This window comes from Triticum dicoccoides, chromosome 6A (assembly GCF_002162155.2).
Source record: "Triticum dicoccoides isolate Atlit2015 ecotype Zavitan chromosome 6A, WEW_v2.0, whole genome shotgun sequence".
Lineage (NCBI taxonomy): Eukaryota > Viridiplantae > Streptophyta > Magnoliopsida > Poales > Poaceae > Triticum > Triticum dicoccoides.
In genome coordinates, this window is record NC_041390.1 from 78,884,641 (window position 1) to 78,900,182 (window position 15,542).

The window sequence follows — 15,542 nt, forward strand, 5'->3', positions numbered from 1 at the left end:
GCTGCCCAGATTATTTGTGTGCCGAAAGTTTGCTACATGTGTGGTTTAATGTATGGAAAAAAACACAATAGGCGTCTTTTCATAGATGAGTTCCTTGATGAGGATCAGGTGGTTTTGCTTGCCCATGAACAATTACATTGGGCAGCGCCAAGCAACAATCAGAGCCCTACCTAGTAGCATCACAGGTAGTGAGTGATATGTCTTCTGCACTTTGTGCGGCAGTGGAGCCTCCACTATTCTAATTAGAGGGCTCATCTGTACACAAAACTCTTTTCCTGCCGGTTCTTGTTTTTTCTTTTGCTATGTATAATAAAGATCTTTGGAAATTTGTAAGGGTGAAATGTCTTGGGCTCACGATACATGTTTAGGTCTTGGTATTCTATATACATAATTCATGGAACCAATGACATTCCAAAGAAGAACATTGCATAACCTGTGCATCAGAGTTAATGTTTGAGGGCCCGAAGCTTTTATTTCCCATTTAGATATTATGTTTCTGCTAATTAATGTGCTTATTTCTTCAAAACTGGAATTATATCTTCTCGAGACTCTCCTGAAGCATGATGGGCAGCTCATGTGCCTTTTACTCTTAAGTTGTACACCCTCTGTTCCTAAATATAAGATGTTTTGGCAGTTCAATTTAAACTTCCAAAACGTCTTACATTTAAAAACAGAGTAGTACTATACTTTTCAATTTTGCATATAAGACTTAATTTCTGTGTGTATTGCTTGGAAACCTATTATAAGGCGGCTTTGTGACTTTTCCAATCATGAATTAGCAGCTTATCCTCTTATCATGCGAAGTCACCCATACTTCCCGCACACAGGGCCTTCTAAAAAAACACATAAGCAAAGATTTTTTACATGCATGTCGGTTTTCTGACTAAGTATATCTGCAGGGGTGAGCTTCTTGATTTTGGGGTCACTTCTTTGGGCCACGCATCTGGTGCCATAGAGTATAGACGGAGAATGCTTAAGCTGGTATCAGAAATCGATCTTCATGTACTTCGCTAGGGCCGTGTTAGGCGTGTTTAAGCAAGACATGATGCTGTAACCAAGGTGACTTTGTTTTACCACTGATTCGTAAGTTTTGTGCCGGGAGATTCGCCGTGACCTAGAAGACAGCAATGGTGGTGCGTTTTGCTCAGTTGCCACTATGCTTATCGCTGTACGAATCCTGGTGCGGTTGCGGCCAAGTTATGCCCTGTTTTCATGTTTGTGATCTAGACCGAGATGAATTGTTTTTCCTACCGTTGCAATTTTAGAAAATTCTATGATGCCCCTTTCAGATGTAGACATTCAGTGCTAGAATTTGCAATTGCCAATTGGTACTCCCTCCATTCCTAAATATTTTCAAATTCATTTCTAAATCTGATGTATATAGCCATTTTGAAGAAAAAAAATCAGATGTACATAGAGTTATAGACATACTTGAGTGTCTTTGTTCACTCATTTCAGTCCGTATATAGTCCAAAATATATTATATTTGTGAATGGCGGGAGTTTTTGCCAACCCCGAATGCTACTGTTTCGGTGCGGTGGTCTAAATATTTTTTGGATGGTTATGAGGGTTATTGTACCCCGGACCCACTGTAGATCGAGGTTTGACACATACTTATCTTATATAGATGGAATATTCTTTCAACAAAAGGCGACTTTGACTTTGTTAATCTTAAGATCTATCTTGGAGGTGCTTATCTGGACATGTGTGCACACCTAAGTTTGTCTGGGTGAATGCATGTGAGCGTCTGTCAAAAACAAGAAAAAAAATTGTTTGTGAAATTTAACCTCTATATTGTGCGTGAACACTTGCACACTCTTCTACCAATTCAGTGTCCATGCCGCTGGTTTCGCCTGATATTGCCATCCCAACTCACCCCGCGCCGTCTCAATTTCTTGGACCCAATGTGTACACCTGAACCTCACATAATTTTTTTTTGCCCCACTAAATTGCTTTGTTGCAAAATTCCTAAGGAAAGGAAAGAAGTTTAGTTTTTTCATTGCATCATTATTCAATCAAAGAAGGATCTACTCCAAAGGAAGGTGGCAACAGGGACTAAGATCGCTTGTTAACATACCAACATATTGCCGCCTTAGGTAACATCCACAGACAAACAAATCAGTGCACCTTGACATTGAAGATATAAATCCGTAAATTAAACAGACATCTTTTCAAGTTGTATAAAGTGTTTTGAAACAAAGTAATTGCATGTCTAACATAATTTTTTTAGCAACCGGTAGGAGCTTTGCCTTTTCATTTATCAGTTTATATAAAAAACTGGCCGAAAACTGATGTACTATACCATAATATCACAACGAGGTCATGTTGCTCTATAACTTAACATGTATTTCGTGCAAAGTCATCGTCTCTCACTGACCTCCCGGCTCTCGCTCGACAGGAGAAGCACGACAAGAGTCTGAATCCTTCCGGTACCATTCCGGTCCTCGAGTCGCGTAGTTGGAGCCGCCAACTAGGCGAGGAAGAAGAAGCTTTATGGGTCCCACCAGGCATGCGCAAATCTCAAAGCACCGACGGCCCCCTTGACCCGACAGGCCGCACCAGTCTTCCTTCCCGGTCTCCTCCCACGCGCACGGGGCAGATCGACCCTCCTTCAATTCTCAAATCTCAATCCCACATGGTCGAGATCTGAGAGAGAGAGAGAGAGAGCGTCGCCGCCTCGCCCCGCCCCAGCCAGCCCCGCGCGATGATGGCCGCGCCGGCCGCCTCCCCGGCGGCGCGATCGCGCGGCAATGCCGCCGGCGGCGGCGGCTGCGCCACGTCGACGATGCTCCCGGGCCCCGCCAGCCGCGGCAACGGCGGCTGCATCGACCTCAGCACCTCGGGCCTCCTCGCGCACGGCGCCGGCAGCAGCGTCGTCGTCTCCGACCCGCGCTCCATGCAGCTTGTCTGCGTCCTCCCCATGCCCTCCTCCTCCGCCACCTCGCCCGCCTCCTTCGTCACCGCCGTGCGCTGGGCGCCCGCGGCCAGCGCGTCCTCCCTCGCCGCCGCCGAGGACGACCACCGCCCGCTCCGCCTCGCCGCCGGCGACCGCCACGGCCGCGTCGCCGTCTGGGACGCCCGCGCGCGCGCCGTGCTGCGCCTGCTCAGCCTCGACGAGTCCCGCAGCGTCGCGCCCGGCACCAGCGGCGGCGTGCAGGACCTCTGCTGGATCCACCACGCCTCCGGCTGGCTCCTCGCCTCCATCCACGGGCCCTCGCTGCTCTGCATCTGGGAGACCAGCAACAACCCCCGCGTGCTCTGGATGTTCGACGCCTCGCCCGAGTACCTCTCCTGCCTCCGCCGGGACCCCTTCGACGACCGCCACCTCTGCGCGCTCGGTCTCAAGGGCTTCCTTCTCTCCGCTGTCCCACGGCATGACTCTGACATCTCGTTGAAGGAGCATAGGATCGTTTGCGGTGCCGGGGACGTGGCAGAGCTGCAGAGACTGGAGAAGGACATATCAGCGCCGGCGCCAGCCCCGGCGCTCGCTGCTTTCCCGCTCTTTGCGGCGAGGCTGTGCTTCTCCCCACTGTGGAGACACATCCTATATGCCGTGTACCCTCGGGAGCTCGTCGTCTTTGAACTGAACTACAGCACTGTGCTCTCTGTTGCTACATTGCCAAGGGGGTTCGGCAAGTTCACGGATGTTATGGCCGATACTGATCTTGACCTGCTCTATTGCACACATGCTGATGGCAAACTGAGCATCTGGAAGCGCAAGGAGTAAGTTTGCACATCTTGCAAATATTTTTTTACAATAATAATTGAGGAAGAACACCTAACTGAGAACTTGACTGAATGCCCAATCTCTGAAAAGACAACTGTCATAATGGACATTTTTATGGTTGAGTACAGCCATAGAAAAAATTGCGACCAGTAGCTTAGTCATTTTATCTAAAAAAGAGAGAACAATTTAGAATTTACTCCCTCTTATAAAAGTTTACAGAGGGTAGCAATTAAATAAGATATTATGTAACTTTACATCCTTGGGAATGTGCTGACAAACATAGACGGCCTTATAAGTTATAACCATTGGGGTATCATGTAGTTGACATTTAAAAGGAATGAACAGTCAGCGATATGTGTACTAATTGGAAGAATATTTTTCTTGCCACACATTTTGTAGATGTCATTTTGCCATTTGTGTATGCCTCATTGAAAGTGTGTAACCTGCCCTGCTAGTTTGCTGGCATTTATTCTTGACAATTTGCACACCAATATAGATATAGTTTCAGTATTGTACATAAATGGCTAACAGGTATGAGTAGTTTTTTATTGTAACATATTAAGTTCAACCTTGTTTCTTTTTTTATTCTAGGGGTGAACAAGTGCATTTGTTGCATGCAGTGGAAGAGCTCATGCCTTCAATTGGTACCGTTGTTCCTCCCCCGGCCGTTCTTGCTACTACGATCTGGCAGTCAGAGTCTATTTTTCGTAACATCGACAAACAATCTCAGGATTTGGCACATATGCAATCTTCACAGTCTATGATCTTTGATACAAAGTCGAACCAGAACATGTATCAAGGGACCATGACATATCTAACATCGATATCTGAAGATGGCAAGATCTGGTCATGGCATTTAACTTTTGACAAGTCAGTATCTTCCAAGAAAATTAATCTAGGTGCGAATCAGTGTTGTCAAGACAGCAAATAAATAAATAAATCCTATTCCTAGCCCAGCTATTAAATCGACTGATGATTCCATTTCTGTCACTAATGTCGGGAAGGAACCAGGTACATCTAACCATAGTGATGCTGGAACTTCCAACCCGCGCTCCAATGGGCTTGATTTTACAATAAAGGTTGTGTTATAACACCCCCCCCCCTCTCCTCTCTCTCTCTCTCTCTCTCTCTCTCTCTCTCTTGTTGACCATTGTAAGGGATCATAGTTCCAGTCAAATGTGAATCTTTGTGCTGCTTTGCATAACTTGATCCTTCTAGATCTCTGGGATTAGGATGTACCTGTTTAGTGATCTAAATTTTGGTTCATATCACTTAACGCTGGTGCACTATTGCTTGCCTTTGCGGGTTTTCTCATGTTTGCTTTGCTATGCAGATTAATTTGATGGGCCAGCTTCATCTTTTGTCCTCTACTGTGACTACTCTAGCGGTGCCATCCCCTTCTTTACTTGCCACAGTAGCCCGTACGTCCCTGATGCTCATAGTACTGCTAGCTGTTTTCTTTCTGAAATTATCTTCAGGTTTTAAAATTTCACACTTTTATAACATTGAACAACATTTCTATCTAAAGGTGGTGGAAACAATCCTGCTCCAGCAGTACCACTTGTTGCTCTAGGAACTCAAAATGGGACCATTGAAGTTGTTGACGTATTGGCTAATGCAGTTTCTGTCAGCTTTGCTGTTCATAGCAGCACAGTCAGAGGCTTAAGATGGCTTGGAAACTCGCGCCTTGTTTCCTTCTCATATAATCAGGTGCTTTATACATCTAGTATATTGTGAATTTGTGATTGATAATTAAATGCCTGTCTACTTTCCTAATTAGGCTCTCAATCCACAAACAGCAAAGAGCCAAAGATAGTTAATTTTCTCATTGATTTGACTGGTACAGGTTAGTGATAAGAGTGGAGGATACAATAATAAGCTTGTTATCACATGCCTGAGAAGTGGGCTAAATCGCCCATTCCGTGTGCTCCAAAAGCCTGAGCGTGCAGCAATAAGGGCATTGAGGGCATCTTCATCTGGAAGGTTGGTTTCATGTTTTGACCTGTGATAACATCTTTCATCTGTCCATAACTTCTTATTACCCCTTACAGTTTGCTAATTCAGTGCACATAATCTTATCGCCGTTGTGCTTGCTGTGATTTCTCAAGCTCAATATTTGGTTTCTCAAGCATAATATTTTTTACCAGGTACCTTCTGATTATGTTTCGTGATGCTCCTGTTGAAGTGTGGGCCATGACAAAGAACCCGATTATGGTACTTATTTCTCTGCCTGTATCTATGCAAGTTTTAGAGCAATTATTTATTCTTACCCAGTTACAAGCTGACGCCTAAAGCGACTTGCTTCTATTCTTGATTGGATATAGATGGGGAATCTCTATAGATTGTCTTTTTTTGACAACCTCTCTAAAACACATTGCACTTCACGGCACGGCCAAAAAAACAAGAGAAAGAGCTTAAAGTCGGCTTTTCCTCAATTAATCATAGTGTTACCTTTTGTAATTTTGATTTCCATATTTCGAATGTTATGCACATGAATTTAGATGCATATTTTTAAGTCACTCGATCTCGTCTTGTGCATGGCAAATTGGCCTATATACATTTATGCTCAAACTTTGCTAGACATGGTCATGTTTATCAGACTGGAATAGCATCCATAATAGGCTGTCATATAACTGAGCTATTATGCCTCTGGGGAGGTATATTTACCATTATTTATCTTAATCTGTGCACTGAATTTCACAAAAGGATACCATTGGTGTGGGGGCCTCGAGTAGTTTTGATAAACAGATATTAACCTCAGGAATCAAGGTTGCAGCTTCTTTTTTTTTCAGTTGTATCAGTTTTTGGCAGCCCTGAAAGGGAACTATCTCTGGAATGGGGAATTGTTGTTTACTTTGCATAGCCATTTAAAACTCAATTACCAAATCAGTTTTGACAAAAGGTGGTTGGAGTGTTGTAAATGATCTGTAACAAGGCACCAGAATAATTATGTTAACATTGTTTGACGTAGTGCCAAACAAATCAATTATCTTTGAAGTGCCAGGGAAAATACTATCTTAAGTAACACAGGCTACAACCAAGGAATGAATTTAAAGCAGCAATACTTTTGTGCTAAATTTGCACTTCCATATCGTAATGAGAATCCAGAGGCTATACTGTTGTTACATTCAGTAAATGTATCTTGAAGACCATTACAGTAATAGTTTATCTCCGTAAATTGCCCCACTTTTGCTGTATCATGTGTGAATCAGTTCTTTCTTGTCGTAGAAGTTCTGGAAGCATGATATTTGTAAATTTTCTGAACTGTTTGTAGCTTAGATCCTTGGCTCTTCCTTTTACGGTGTTAGAATGGACACTGCCAGCGGCACCACGACCAAGTCAGAATGCATCTAAGCAATCGTCTACCTCCAAAGGTGCACTTTTAACTCACTAGCAAAGTCATATTATTGGAAACGTTATAGGTTCCATACTTGAATCATATATACTATCTATTTAAGCTTTCTACTCTTCTCTGGTTGCATTTTTACAATATTATTGCAAGATGATACTATGATAGAATTATTTGGTTGCAGAGGGTACTGCTGCAGAAAGTTCTGATGAATCATCTGAAAGTTTTGCTTTTGCATTAGTCAATGGTGCTCTTGGTGTGTTTGAAGTGCACGGACGGCGAATACGAGATTTTAGGTACTTGAATGGCTGACTTTATATCTTTCAGCAATGAAAAGACACTCACATGCACACTTGATCAGATCATCAGTCTACATTGCAGAAATCTATGTTATTCATTTTATTCTAGTCCTCTACCCAATTGTGCTAGATCATCACAATATTTGATAGGCAAGTAAAACTAATACATTATTCTTGAATTCTTTCTGCGACCTCTACTATTTGATGCTAGTTTTTTTTCTGGCAATTTTCTGATCCATCATGTTTCCTGCTTTTTCTTTCTGTATTGGAGTCAGAAAACAGTGGTTTTTTTGGTAGTGATTGCTTGATTGCATGCAGTGTTGTGTTTGTATTTCTCCAAATGATAAGTATGCCTTGAGTTACATCAGAATAAGATGGGAGATACTTGGTGCTTGTAGAATTAGGACATCAAGTACAGATTGTTATTAGTGATGCCATTCGAGTAATTTGATTATAATTGAAGCTAATTACTTTTATTAGGTTTGATTCTCAGAGTTGAGATCTTACGAATTCTAACTGGCCTAGAATGAGAGATCAAAGTAAAATTTTGTGCCCCACCCCCTCCACTGCTGGCCCATATCTTTGTTGACGTAGTTTCTTTGTATGTGTTGAGCTACAGTTTATTTGATGTTTAACCACTACTACCCTCGTTTTAAATGTCTAATTGTCTATCCATATTAATTATGTGGTTTTATTGTGTTTTTCAGGCCAAAGTGGCCGTCATCATCATTTGCCTCTTCAGATGGCCTGGTTACTGCTATGGCTTATCGTCTTCCCCATGTTGTATGTACATTGTGGCACCACATGTAGTTTATAAGTTCCATTTTGCAGTATTTTTTTATGTGTAAGGTAGATTATCCTGGGACACATTCTGACCTAAAACTACTATTTTTAATAAAAAAATAGGTGATGGGTGATAGATCAGGCAACATTCGATGGTGGGACGTTATAACAGGCCTTTCTTCTTCTTTTAGCACTCACAGGGAAGGGATTAGGAGGATTAAGTTTTCTCCTGTTGTTCACGGTGATCGGAGTAGAGGACGCATTGCTGTGCTCTTCTATGATAATACATTCTCAATATTTGACCTGGTAAGTACAAAGAAGCATTAGCTAACAGCCTATCATGTCATTGTCTTGCTCAAGACTCATTACCCACATCATGCGATACTTGTTATTGGAGTGTGATGTCAAATGTATGGTTTTTAAATAGTTATATGAAACACGTGTATTTTGTGCAAAAAAATTATGCTAAGAATATTTATAAGAAGCTGTTATTTTCATTGGAGTAGAGAAAAGGTTGTTATATTGAATAAGTTATTACTCACGCTCTTCTTTCATCCTCATTGTACACCATGCATGTTTTATTTCCATTTCCAGTATACATCTGATCCTTTTGTATTTCTTACCATGTCTATAAACTGTATCTCATACTATGCCATGATGGAACAAGTTCAAAATAGTAGTGTGCCACTGAATTCAGGAACTATGTTTTAGGATAGTGCAGATCCCTTGGCAAATGCCCTTCTCCATCCACAATCTCCTGGCACACTCGTCTTGGAGCTTGATTGGTTATCAACCCGAACAAGGAAGGATGAACCACTTGTATTATGCATCGCTGGAGCTGATAGTAGCTTTCGTCTGGTTGAAGTTAACACGTATGTCATTTTAAGAATGCACAACCTTTTCTTATTCCACTGTATTGTACGGATATTCTATTTATTTATGAGGTTTAGATTTGTCACTGTATTAAAATTCCGTCAATCTCTTGAATGAACCGATGCGATCAATGTTGTGCCCCATAGTGTTTGATTCTCTTAATGTGCTGTCAAGATGGCTTGTTAATTTTCTGAACTCTTCACATAGCATATATGCGTATGAACTCACAAGGAACTTCTGATATGGTATTCGAACTAATGTAGCTTGTCATCAATAATATTAAAATAATTATGTCAATCATATAATTCTCCCAGTTAGGACATACCAGTTAAACACTGAGAAATTGTCAACATAAAGGTGGATTAGAAGAATAATCTGTAAACAAAAACTGAACCCAACTTAAGAAAATAAAGGGAAACCAGCCATTGAACAGGAAAGGGCAAGAATAATATCTAAATGGCATTTGGTTGGTAATGTGAATTGAATTTGGACTAGCCCGTAAGCACTATTCAGGCGCACTTGCACAATTTGTGATTTCAGAGTAGCCTCCTACCCATTATTCAAGGCACCGTCAGCGTGAATGGGCAGTAAATTTGTTTCTCTTCCATCTAATTTATTTATCCACCGGTCTATTATTTTTCCTTGCCCTTTGCTTTTTAATCAATATATGCTGTTGGTGTCTGGTGGGGGCGAACAGAAAAAGGTAGCTGGGTGTGGTAATGCTTGTTCTCTAATTTAGTTTTCTGTAACTCAAAAATATTGTCCAATGCTCTGGGATGCTCTAGCCTCTAGGCCTATTCAGTTCGTCACATGATGCTTTTTATGCGGCATACGTCTGATGCTCTAGTTTCCATTTTAGATACCATATATGTAATTTTGTTTGTAACATCTGTTCTTCATGCACCAGTGATACAAAGATCAATTCTGCTTCTAGGCTGCTGACTACAAAAGAGAGATTTAGGCCAATGCCATTATGCCTACCAATACTATTCCCCACAGCACATGCTTTGGTAAGATGGATGTGGTATCGTAATATTTGAACTCATCTTTTGATATAATCGTGTATGAACTCTATATTTTACTATATATTTCTTGAAGTTAGCTTTCAAAAGACTTACATTTCATTGCTTTTTCTTAAAATGCTGCTGGCAGATATGGTTACGTTCTTTCATTCAAAGAACCAAGCCTTTAAGTAACTAGTGTTTCTAATCAGTCTCCTTGAATGGCCATTTTGGACATGCACTTTCCACCTTCTGAAGATTGAATTGCGACGCAACACAAACACTTATTCTTTTTTGTTGTTGTTGTCTCAGGCTCTGCGTATGATTCTGCAGCTTGGTGTGAAGCCTTCTTGGTTTGAATGCAATAATAGTGATACATTAGGCTCTAACAGCTTTAAGGAAGGACCGGCAACCTTCGGGGATCTTCGTTCATACATGATTGAGACAACACTTCCTCCTATCGGTGATTCTGTAGTGGCTGAATTGCTGCTTAAAGTGTTGGAGCCATACAGAAAGGATGGTAATGTCAACAATATATTTTCTTTAGCAGATGATTTGGCATAAATGATGGAAATATTTCCTTTCCCTTTTGTTGAGAAGGTTGCATCCTTGATGATGGAAGAGCCACCTTATATTCAGCTATAGTAAATAAAGGAACTTGTGCAAGGTTTGCATTTGCTGCTGCTATTTTTGGTGATTTCCAAGAAGCACTTTTCTGGTTACAGCTTCCGCAAGCCCTTCAGCATTCCCTGGATAAATCGACAAGTAGATCAAGTGAGAAGGGCTTCGAATCAAGTGTACGCGCTGATTCTGAACAAACTTCCACATTAAATAGGATAGCTTCAAGCGAGAGGTCTGCAGCCAGAAATGTGGCCAACAATACTGCGGTAATATTTGAATCTGATGGTCGGTAATTTCCTGCGTCCATATATGCTTCCGCATTTAGTAATCTATCCATTCTGCAGAGTTGTGGGCAATTAAGTACAATGGCATTTAAGCAAGAGCAATTGTGGTTCAATGCGAATGAAAGGATACCTTGGCATGACAAGCTTGATAGTGAAGATGCTTTGCAAAAGCGTATTCATGAGTAAGAATCAAATATGTAAACCAGTAGTTTATTATGAAACTAAGCACATCCATCTAATTCCTTGTGCCACATGTTTTTCTGCCAACTCAGGCTTGTCTCTCTTGGAAATTTGGAAGCTGCGGTGTCCTTGCTACTTTCAACTCCTCCTGAAGGAACAAATTTTTACCCTAATGCATTAAGAGCAGTTGTATTGTCATCTGCAGTGTCAAGATCTTTACATGAACTTGCAGTGAAGGTGAACAGCCGTAAAAGATAACCATACTCTTTTCTTCAGTATGGAACATAGCTTGTTTACGACATGACACATAGTGCAACAGCGTACCAACTTGGCTTAAAGGGTAAAGTGAAAGGTCGATGGAAATAACAATTTACATAATTATATAATTCTCTGCAAAGGATGTTTGGATCCACCTTCACAATTTTGAGCATCAGTACATTTCGAGTCATGTATGTTTCTCATAATTATGAGAAGTTAATATAAGAAAATGTGCTATCAAAAGTATTTTGTGGTATTGCCGTGATGAACTTAAATAAAATATACTCCCTCCGTAAAGAAATATAAGAGCGTTTAGATCACTAGTAGTGATCTAAACGTGATCTAAACGCTCTTATATTACTTTAGTGATCTAAACGCTCTTATATTTCTTTACAGAGGGAGAAGATACAAAATAACAACCAAAGATACGTCAAGCCACAAAGGAAAATATCATTTTTTTAGACTGAAGGGAGTAGAGTTTACTTGCTGGCTTGCAGCAATGACGTCCATTTTAAATTAATATTTGTAAAGATATAAAATAGAATAGTGCCACAATGTACTTCGGTTGTACTGTAGGAACCTGGTGTACATCTTATTAGTGTCCATGGATCTTACTTTTAGTTCTTAATAGTTAATAGCCTTTGTGATGTTAGGTTTAAATTTCTGTGTACTCCCACTAATCTACTCCCTCTGTTCCTAAATATAAGTCTTTGTAGGGATTTCACTATGGACTACATACGGAGCAAAATGAGTGAATCTACATTCTAAAATGCATCTATATACATCCGTATGTGGTTCATAGCGAAATCTCTACAAAGACTTATATTTAGGAACGGAGGGAGTAGAAGACATGAGCTTCCATATTTAGTGTCAATTTGTCCTCAGATTTGAGCTAAGAATGTTCTTGGTAAAAACCCTATGGGCTATGCTTGTTTGTTCATGGAGGGGACCCTTAATTAAGTTATGATCTTTTGTAGGTTGTTGCAGCCAATATGGTTAGAACGGACAAATCATTATCTGGAACACATCTTCTGTGTGCTGTGGGGAAATATCAGGAAGCATGCTCTCAGGTAACATCCCAGCTGATATTTTTCAATAATTCGAAGCTGCACCTGGGAGTGAAAGAAATAATTTTGTCCTTTGTGCATGTAAACTTATATGGAGAGAAGGCAAGTGTGGTGCTTACAAAGTTGCTTTTTGGATTAAAAAACTTATATATTTTTTCCATGAAACTTTACACACACACACACACAAAATACACGAACATGTACATGCTTAACAAAAAATGGATTTTCTCAAAAATTCTGAACTCCCGCAAGGAATAGTCCACCGTGTGGACGTCGCCGGTCAAGGTGAGCTCCATGATTGACGTGGACGTGCCGGCCTCGTGGTCATCGCAGCCCGACGCGGAGCTGCTCATGTTCCCGTCCGCGATCGCCTCCGCCACGATCGCGTTGCAGTTGGCACTGTGCGCGGCCTCGTAGAACGCCCGCTGCTAGTCGACGAAGTTTGGTCCTCGCGACCATGGCCGCCATGATCTCCTTGCTTGCGAACTCGCCGTAGATTTGCCCCTCTGCCAGCTGATGATGTGCGAGGAGGGCGAGGTTGTAGTGTTGGTCCTTTTGCGCCAGCCGCAACCCCCGACACCGGTGGCGCCGGCTGCTCCTGCACCATACGGCGTTGAAGTCCATGGTGAAGCCGGAGTGGGCACGGGTACGTGGCGGTGGTCCGGATGCCCGCAAACCTCCCCCTGGTTTGCGTCTGGTTTGCGGAAAACAGACACGTGGATAGGGGTCCGCGTCGGATGGCAAACTACGTCTGGACACCTTGGTCCAGTCATTTGCAGGCATTTTGAGGGTCCTCGTTGAGATGCGCTGACAAAGCTTGGAATATATTGAGGGTACTGCTAAGAAAAGATAAGCCTCTCTAAAAATGATAAGTTGCCATTTCCTATTTCTATAAAATGTCTAGATAAACACCATTGTGGTTGCACAACGGAAAGAATCAACGGAAGATACAAGCATTCTCTGAACTAAACAGCATTCAGATTTTAATTATTTCCTTTACATTGCACTGTAGATTAATCAACTTTTAGGGGATAGCGTTGGAGATGCCCTTAGGCACTTAATTCGAGGGACATTCTATTACCGTGATGTTTGAATTTTCTAAATTTGTGCATAATGGAATTCACCTGAATGGTTCAGCTTCAAGATGCTGGTTGCTGGATTGATGCTGCTACTTTGGCTGCAACTCATTTGCGTGGATCTGACTACGCAAGGTAACTTTATTAATTATTTTTTCACTCCTCAATGTACTTCAATTGTATGCCTTGTCTTGTCTCAACACACAATCACATGATGATGGACCAGTATGGCCCTGCATAGCCTGTCCGCCCATGGCAGGGACTAGAAAGGCAGAAGATGGCAGTTATTTAGTTTGGTTTAGTCATCTGTTCATGTCAGTCTTTGAATAGCAGATAAATGGGCGCAAATGCCTTTTTGGGTATAGCTAAAATGTTAGTTTTTCTGTTTCACTTTATTAATCCGCTAAGGTATTCCCTTCTGTCCTTTGCCTGACTCACGCAGGGTACTGCAGAGGTGGGCTGGTTTTGTTCTTCGTGGTGAACAAAATATGTGGAGGTAACTGATCCCGCACACACAGTAACACTAGTTAATTGCTTATTTATCCGTCCCGGTATCAATATGTTGTTTGTTTCTATACTAGAGCTCTAATACTATATGTTGCTGCTGGAGCACTCCCTGAGGCTTTAGAGACGCTCCGCAGCAACCAGCGACCAGACACTGCCGCTCTGTTCTTGCTTGCCTGCCATGAGATCTATTCACAAATTACCACAGAGTCTAAGCCTGATGATGAGGTGCCTGAATCAGCAACGGAGCGGAGTCAAAAGCTCCTGTTCCCATCCAAGAATGTGAGTGACGAGAACCTGATCGCGGTCAGCGAGGTCTTTGGGCAGTACCAGCAGAAACTGATTCATCTTTGCATGGATATGGAACCAATTGTGAACTGAGGCTTGACACAAGTTTTGCGGATGAACTGAGGCTCGACATCCGGTCTGCAACTGTAATTGTCGAAATTTTGTGTGAAGCTTTTTCATCACGATCTGCTCAGTGCTGGATTCTGAGCAGAGTGTTGTGTGGTACGCTACCCAGGCATTGAAGAAACAGTTTTTGCGATATAGGGGAAAGGAATATACATGCGATGTTGTATTGTAGGTGACAACTGTTGGCATTGTTTTTTCCTTGTACCAGTAATGTAAATTTTATGTGATGAGTTGAGCAATCGACTGCGCAGTGGATTTAACCAGAATGTATCATTTTTTTTAGCAGAGATTACTACACTTGTTTTGCAGAACATATATCTGTTCAATCTGGGAAAATGTTTCACGTGCCTACCCATCACTATCAACCGGTGGATTCGCAACATATGTGTAAATCAATTTTGTGTATTTTGTTTTAGGGAACTTCATTTTGTTATGGTACTTAGCGCATCTACAGCCCGACCCCCTAAGCCCCTGTATGTTCGGCCCGATGGCTCAGTCAGTGTCTGGTCGTGAAAATGCAACCCAATCAACGCCCTTAAATTGGCCATACATTTTCCGGCTGTTTGGTACCCCTTAAACCCGGCCCATATTTGGGACGGATATGAAGAGGCTTGGAAGCGTCTGGGATTTGATAGAGCAGACCCACACCCAAATCCCTTTTTTTTTCCAAACTAGTCTGACATGCCCTCTTCCTATGTCGGCCATCCCCTGCTCCGTTGCCACCCTAACTTTGCTGCTATCTTGACCCCACAACTGCACCACCATTGGCACAAAATCCCTCCTCGCTGCCCATGACATGATTGTTGTCTTGGACGTTGTTGCAATATGTCTTCCCCCGGTCATACACTTTTCCTTCCCTACGTTCGACAAAATGTCTGAGCTAATTGTTTTAATTCTTTTGTAGGTAAACCGGTGGATTCTTGGGATGGGGAGTTTCAAAACAATCAGCTTGGTGAATTCATTCAAAAAGAGTTCGTCATTTCGTCAGATGATGAGCTCGTGATGATGATGAGCATTCATGAGGAAATGGAACATTTTTTGAACTTCAAGGATTCGATCAAAAGACGGAGAATTGTACACCATGATAGGATCATTGGTGCACAACT

At 41.9% G+C, this 15,542-nt stretch overlaps 1 protein-coding gene across 1 annotated transcript; it reads left to right on the plus strand.

The window, feature by feature from the left end:
- Positions 1-2,704: 2,704 nt before the first annotated feature.
- On the plus strand, positions 2,705-14,751 carry LOC119315101 (WD repeat-containing protein 11-like). Its single transcript, XM_037589776.1, has 21 exons — positions 2,705-3,723; positions 4,319-4,626; positions 4,739-4,806; positions 5,061-5,148; positions 5,256-5,437; positions 5,574-5,710; positions 5,875-5,941; positions 7,002-7,101; positions 7,261-7,372; positions 8,083-8,158; positions 8,282-8,464; positions 8,870-9,030; positions 9,939-10,041; positions 10,345-10,552; positions 10,633-10,919; positions 10,998-11,119; positions 11,210-11,354; positions 12,353-12,445; positions 13,580-13,653; positions 13,961-14,014; positions 14,100-14,751. Exons 1-21 carry the CDS (start codon positions 2,705-2,707, stop codon positions 14,401-14,403), a joined length of 3,891 nt encoding a protein of 1,296 aa, XP_037445673.1. The 3' UTR covers positions 14,404-14,751.
- The last annotated feature ends 791 nt before the right edge of the window (positions 14,752-15,542 follow it).

Coding starts and splice junctions, on each gene's coding strand:
- LOC119315101 (XM_037589776.1), top strand. CDS start 2,705: ATGATGGCCGCGCCGGCCGCCTCCCCGGCGGCGCGATCGCGCGGCAAT. Junction 7,373..8,082: donor CGGCGAATACGAGATTTTAG/GTACTTGAATGG, acceptor TGTGTTTTTCAG/GCCAAAGTGGCCGTCATCAT. Junction 9,031..9,938: donor CGTCTGGTTGAAGTTAACAC/GTATGTCATTTT, acceptor TTCATGCACCAG/TGATACAAAGATCAATTCTG.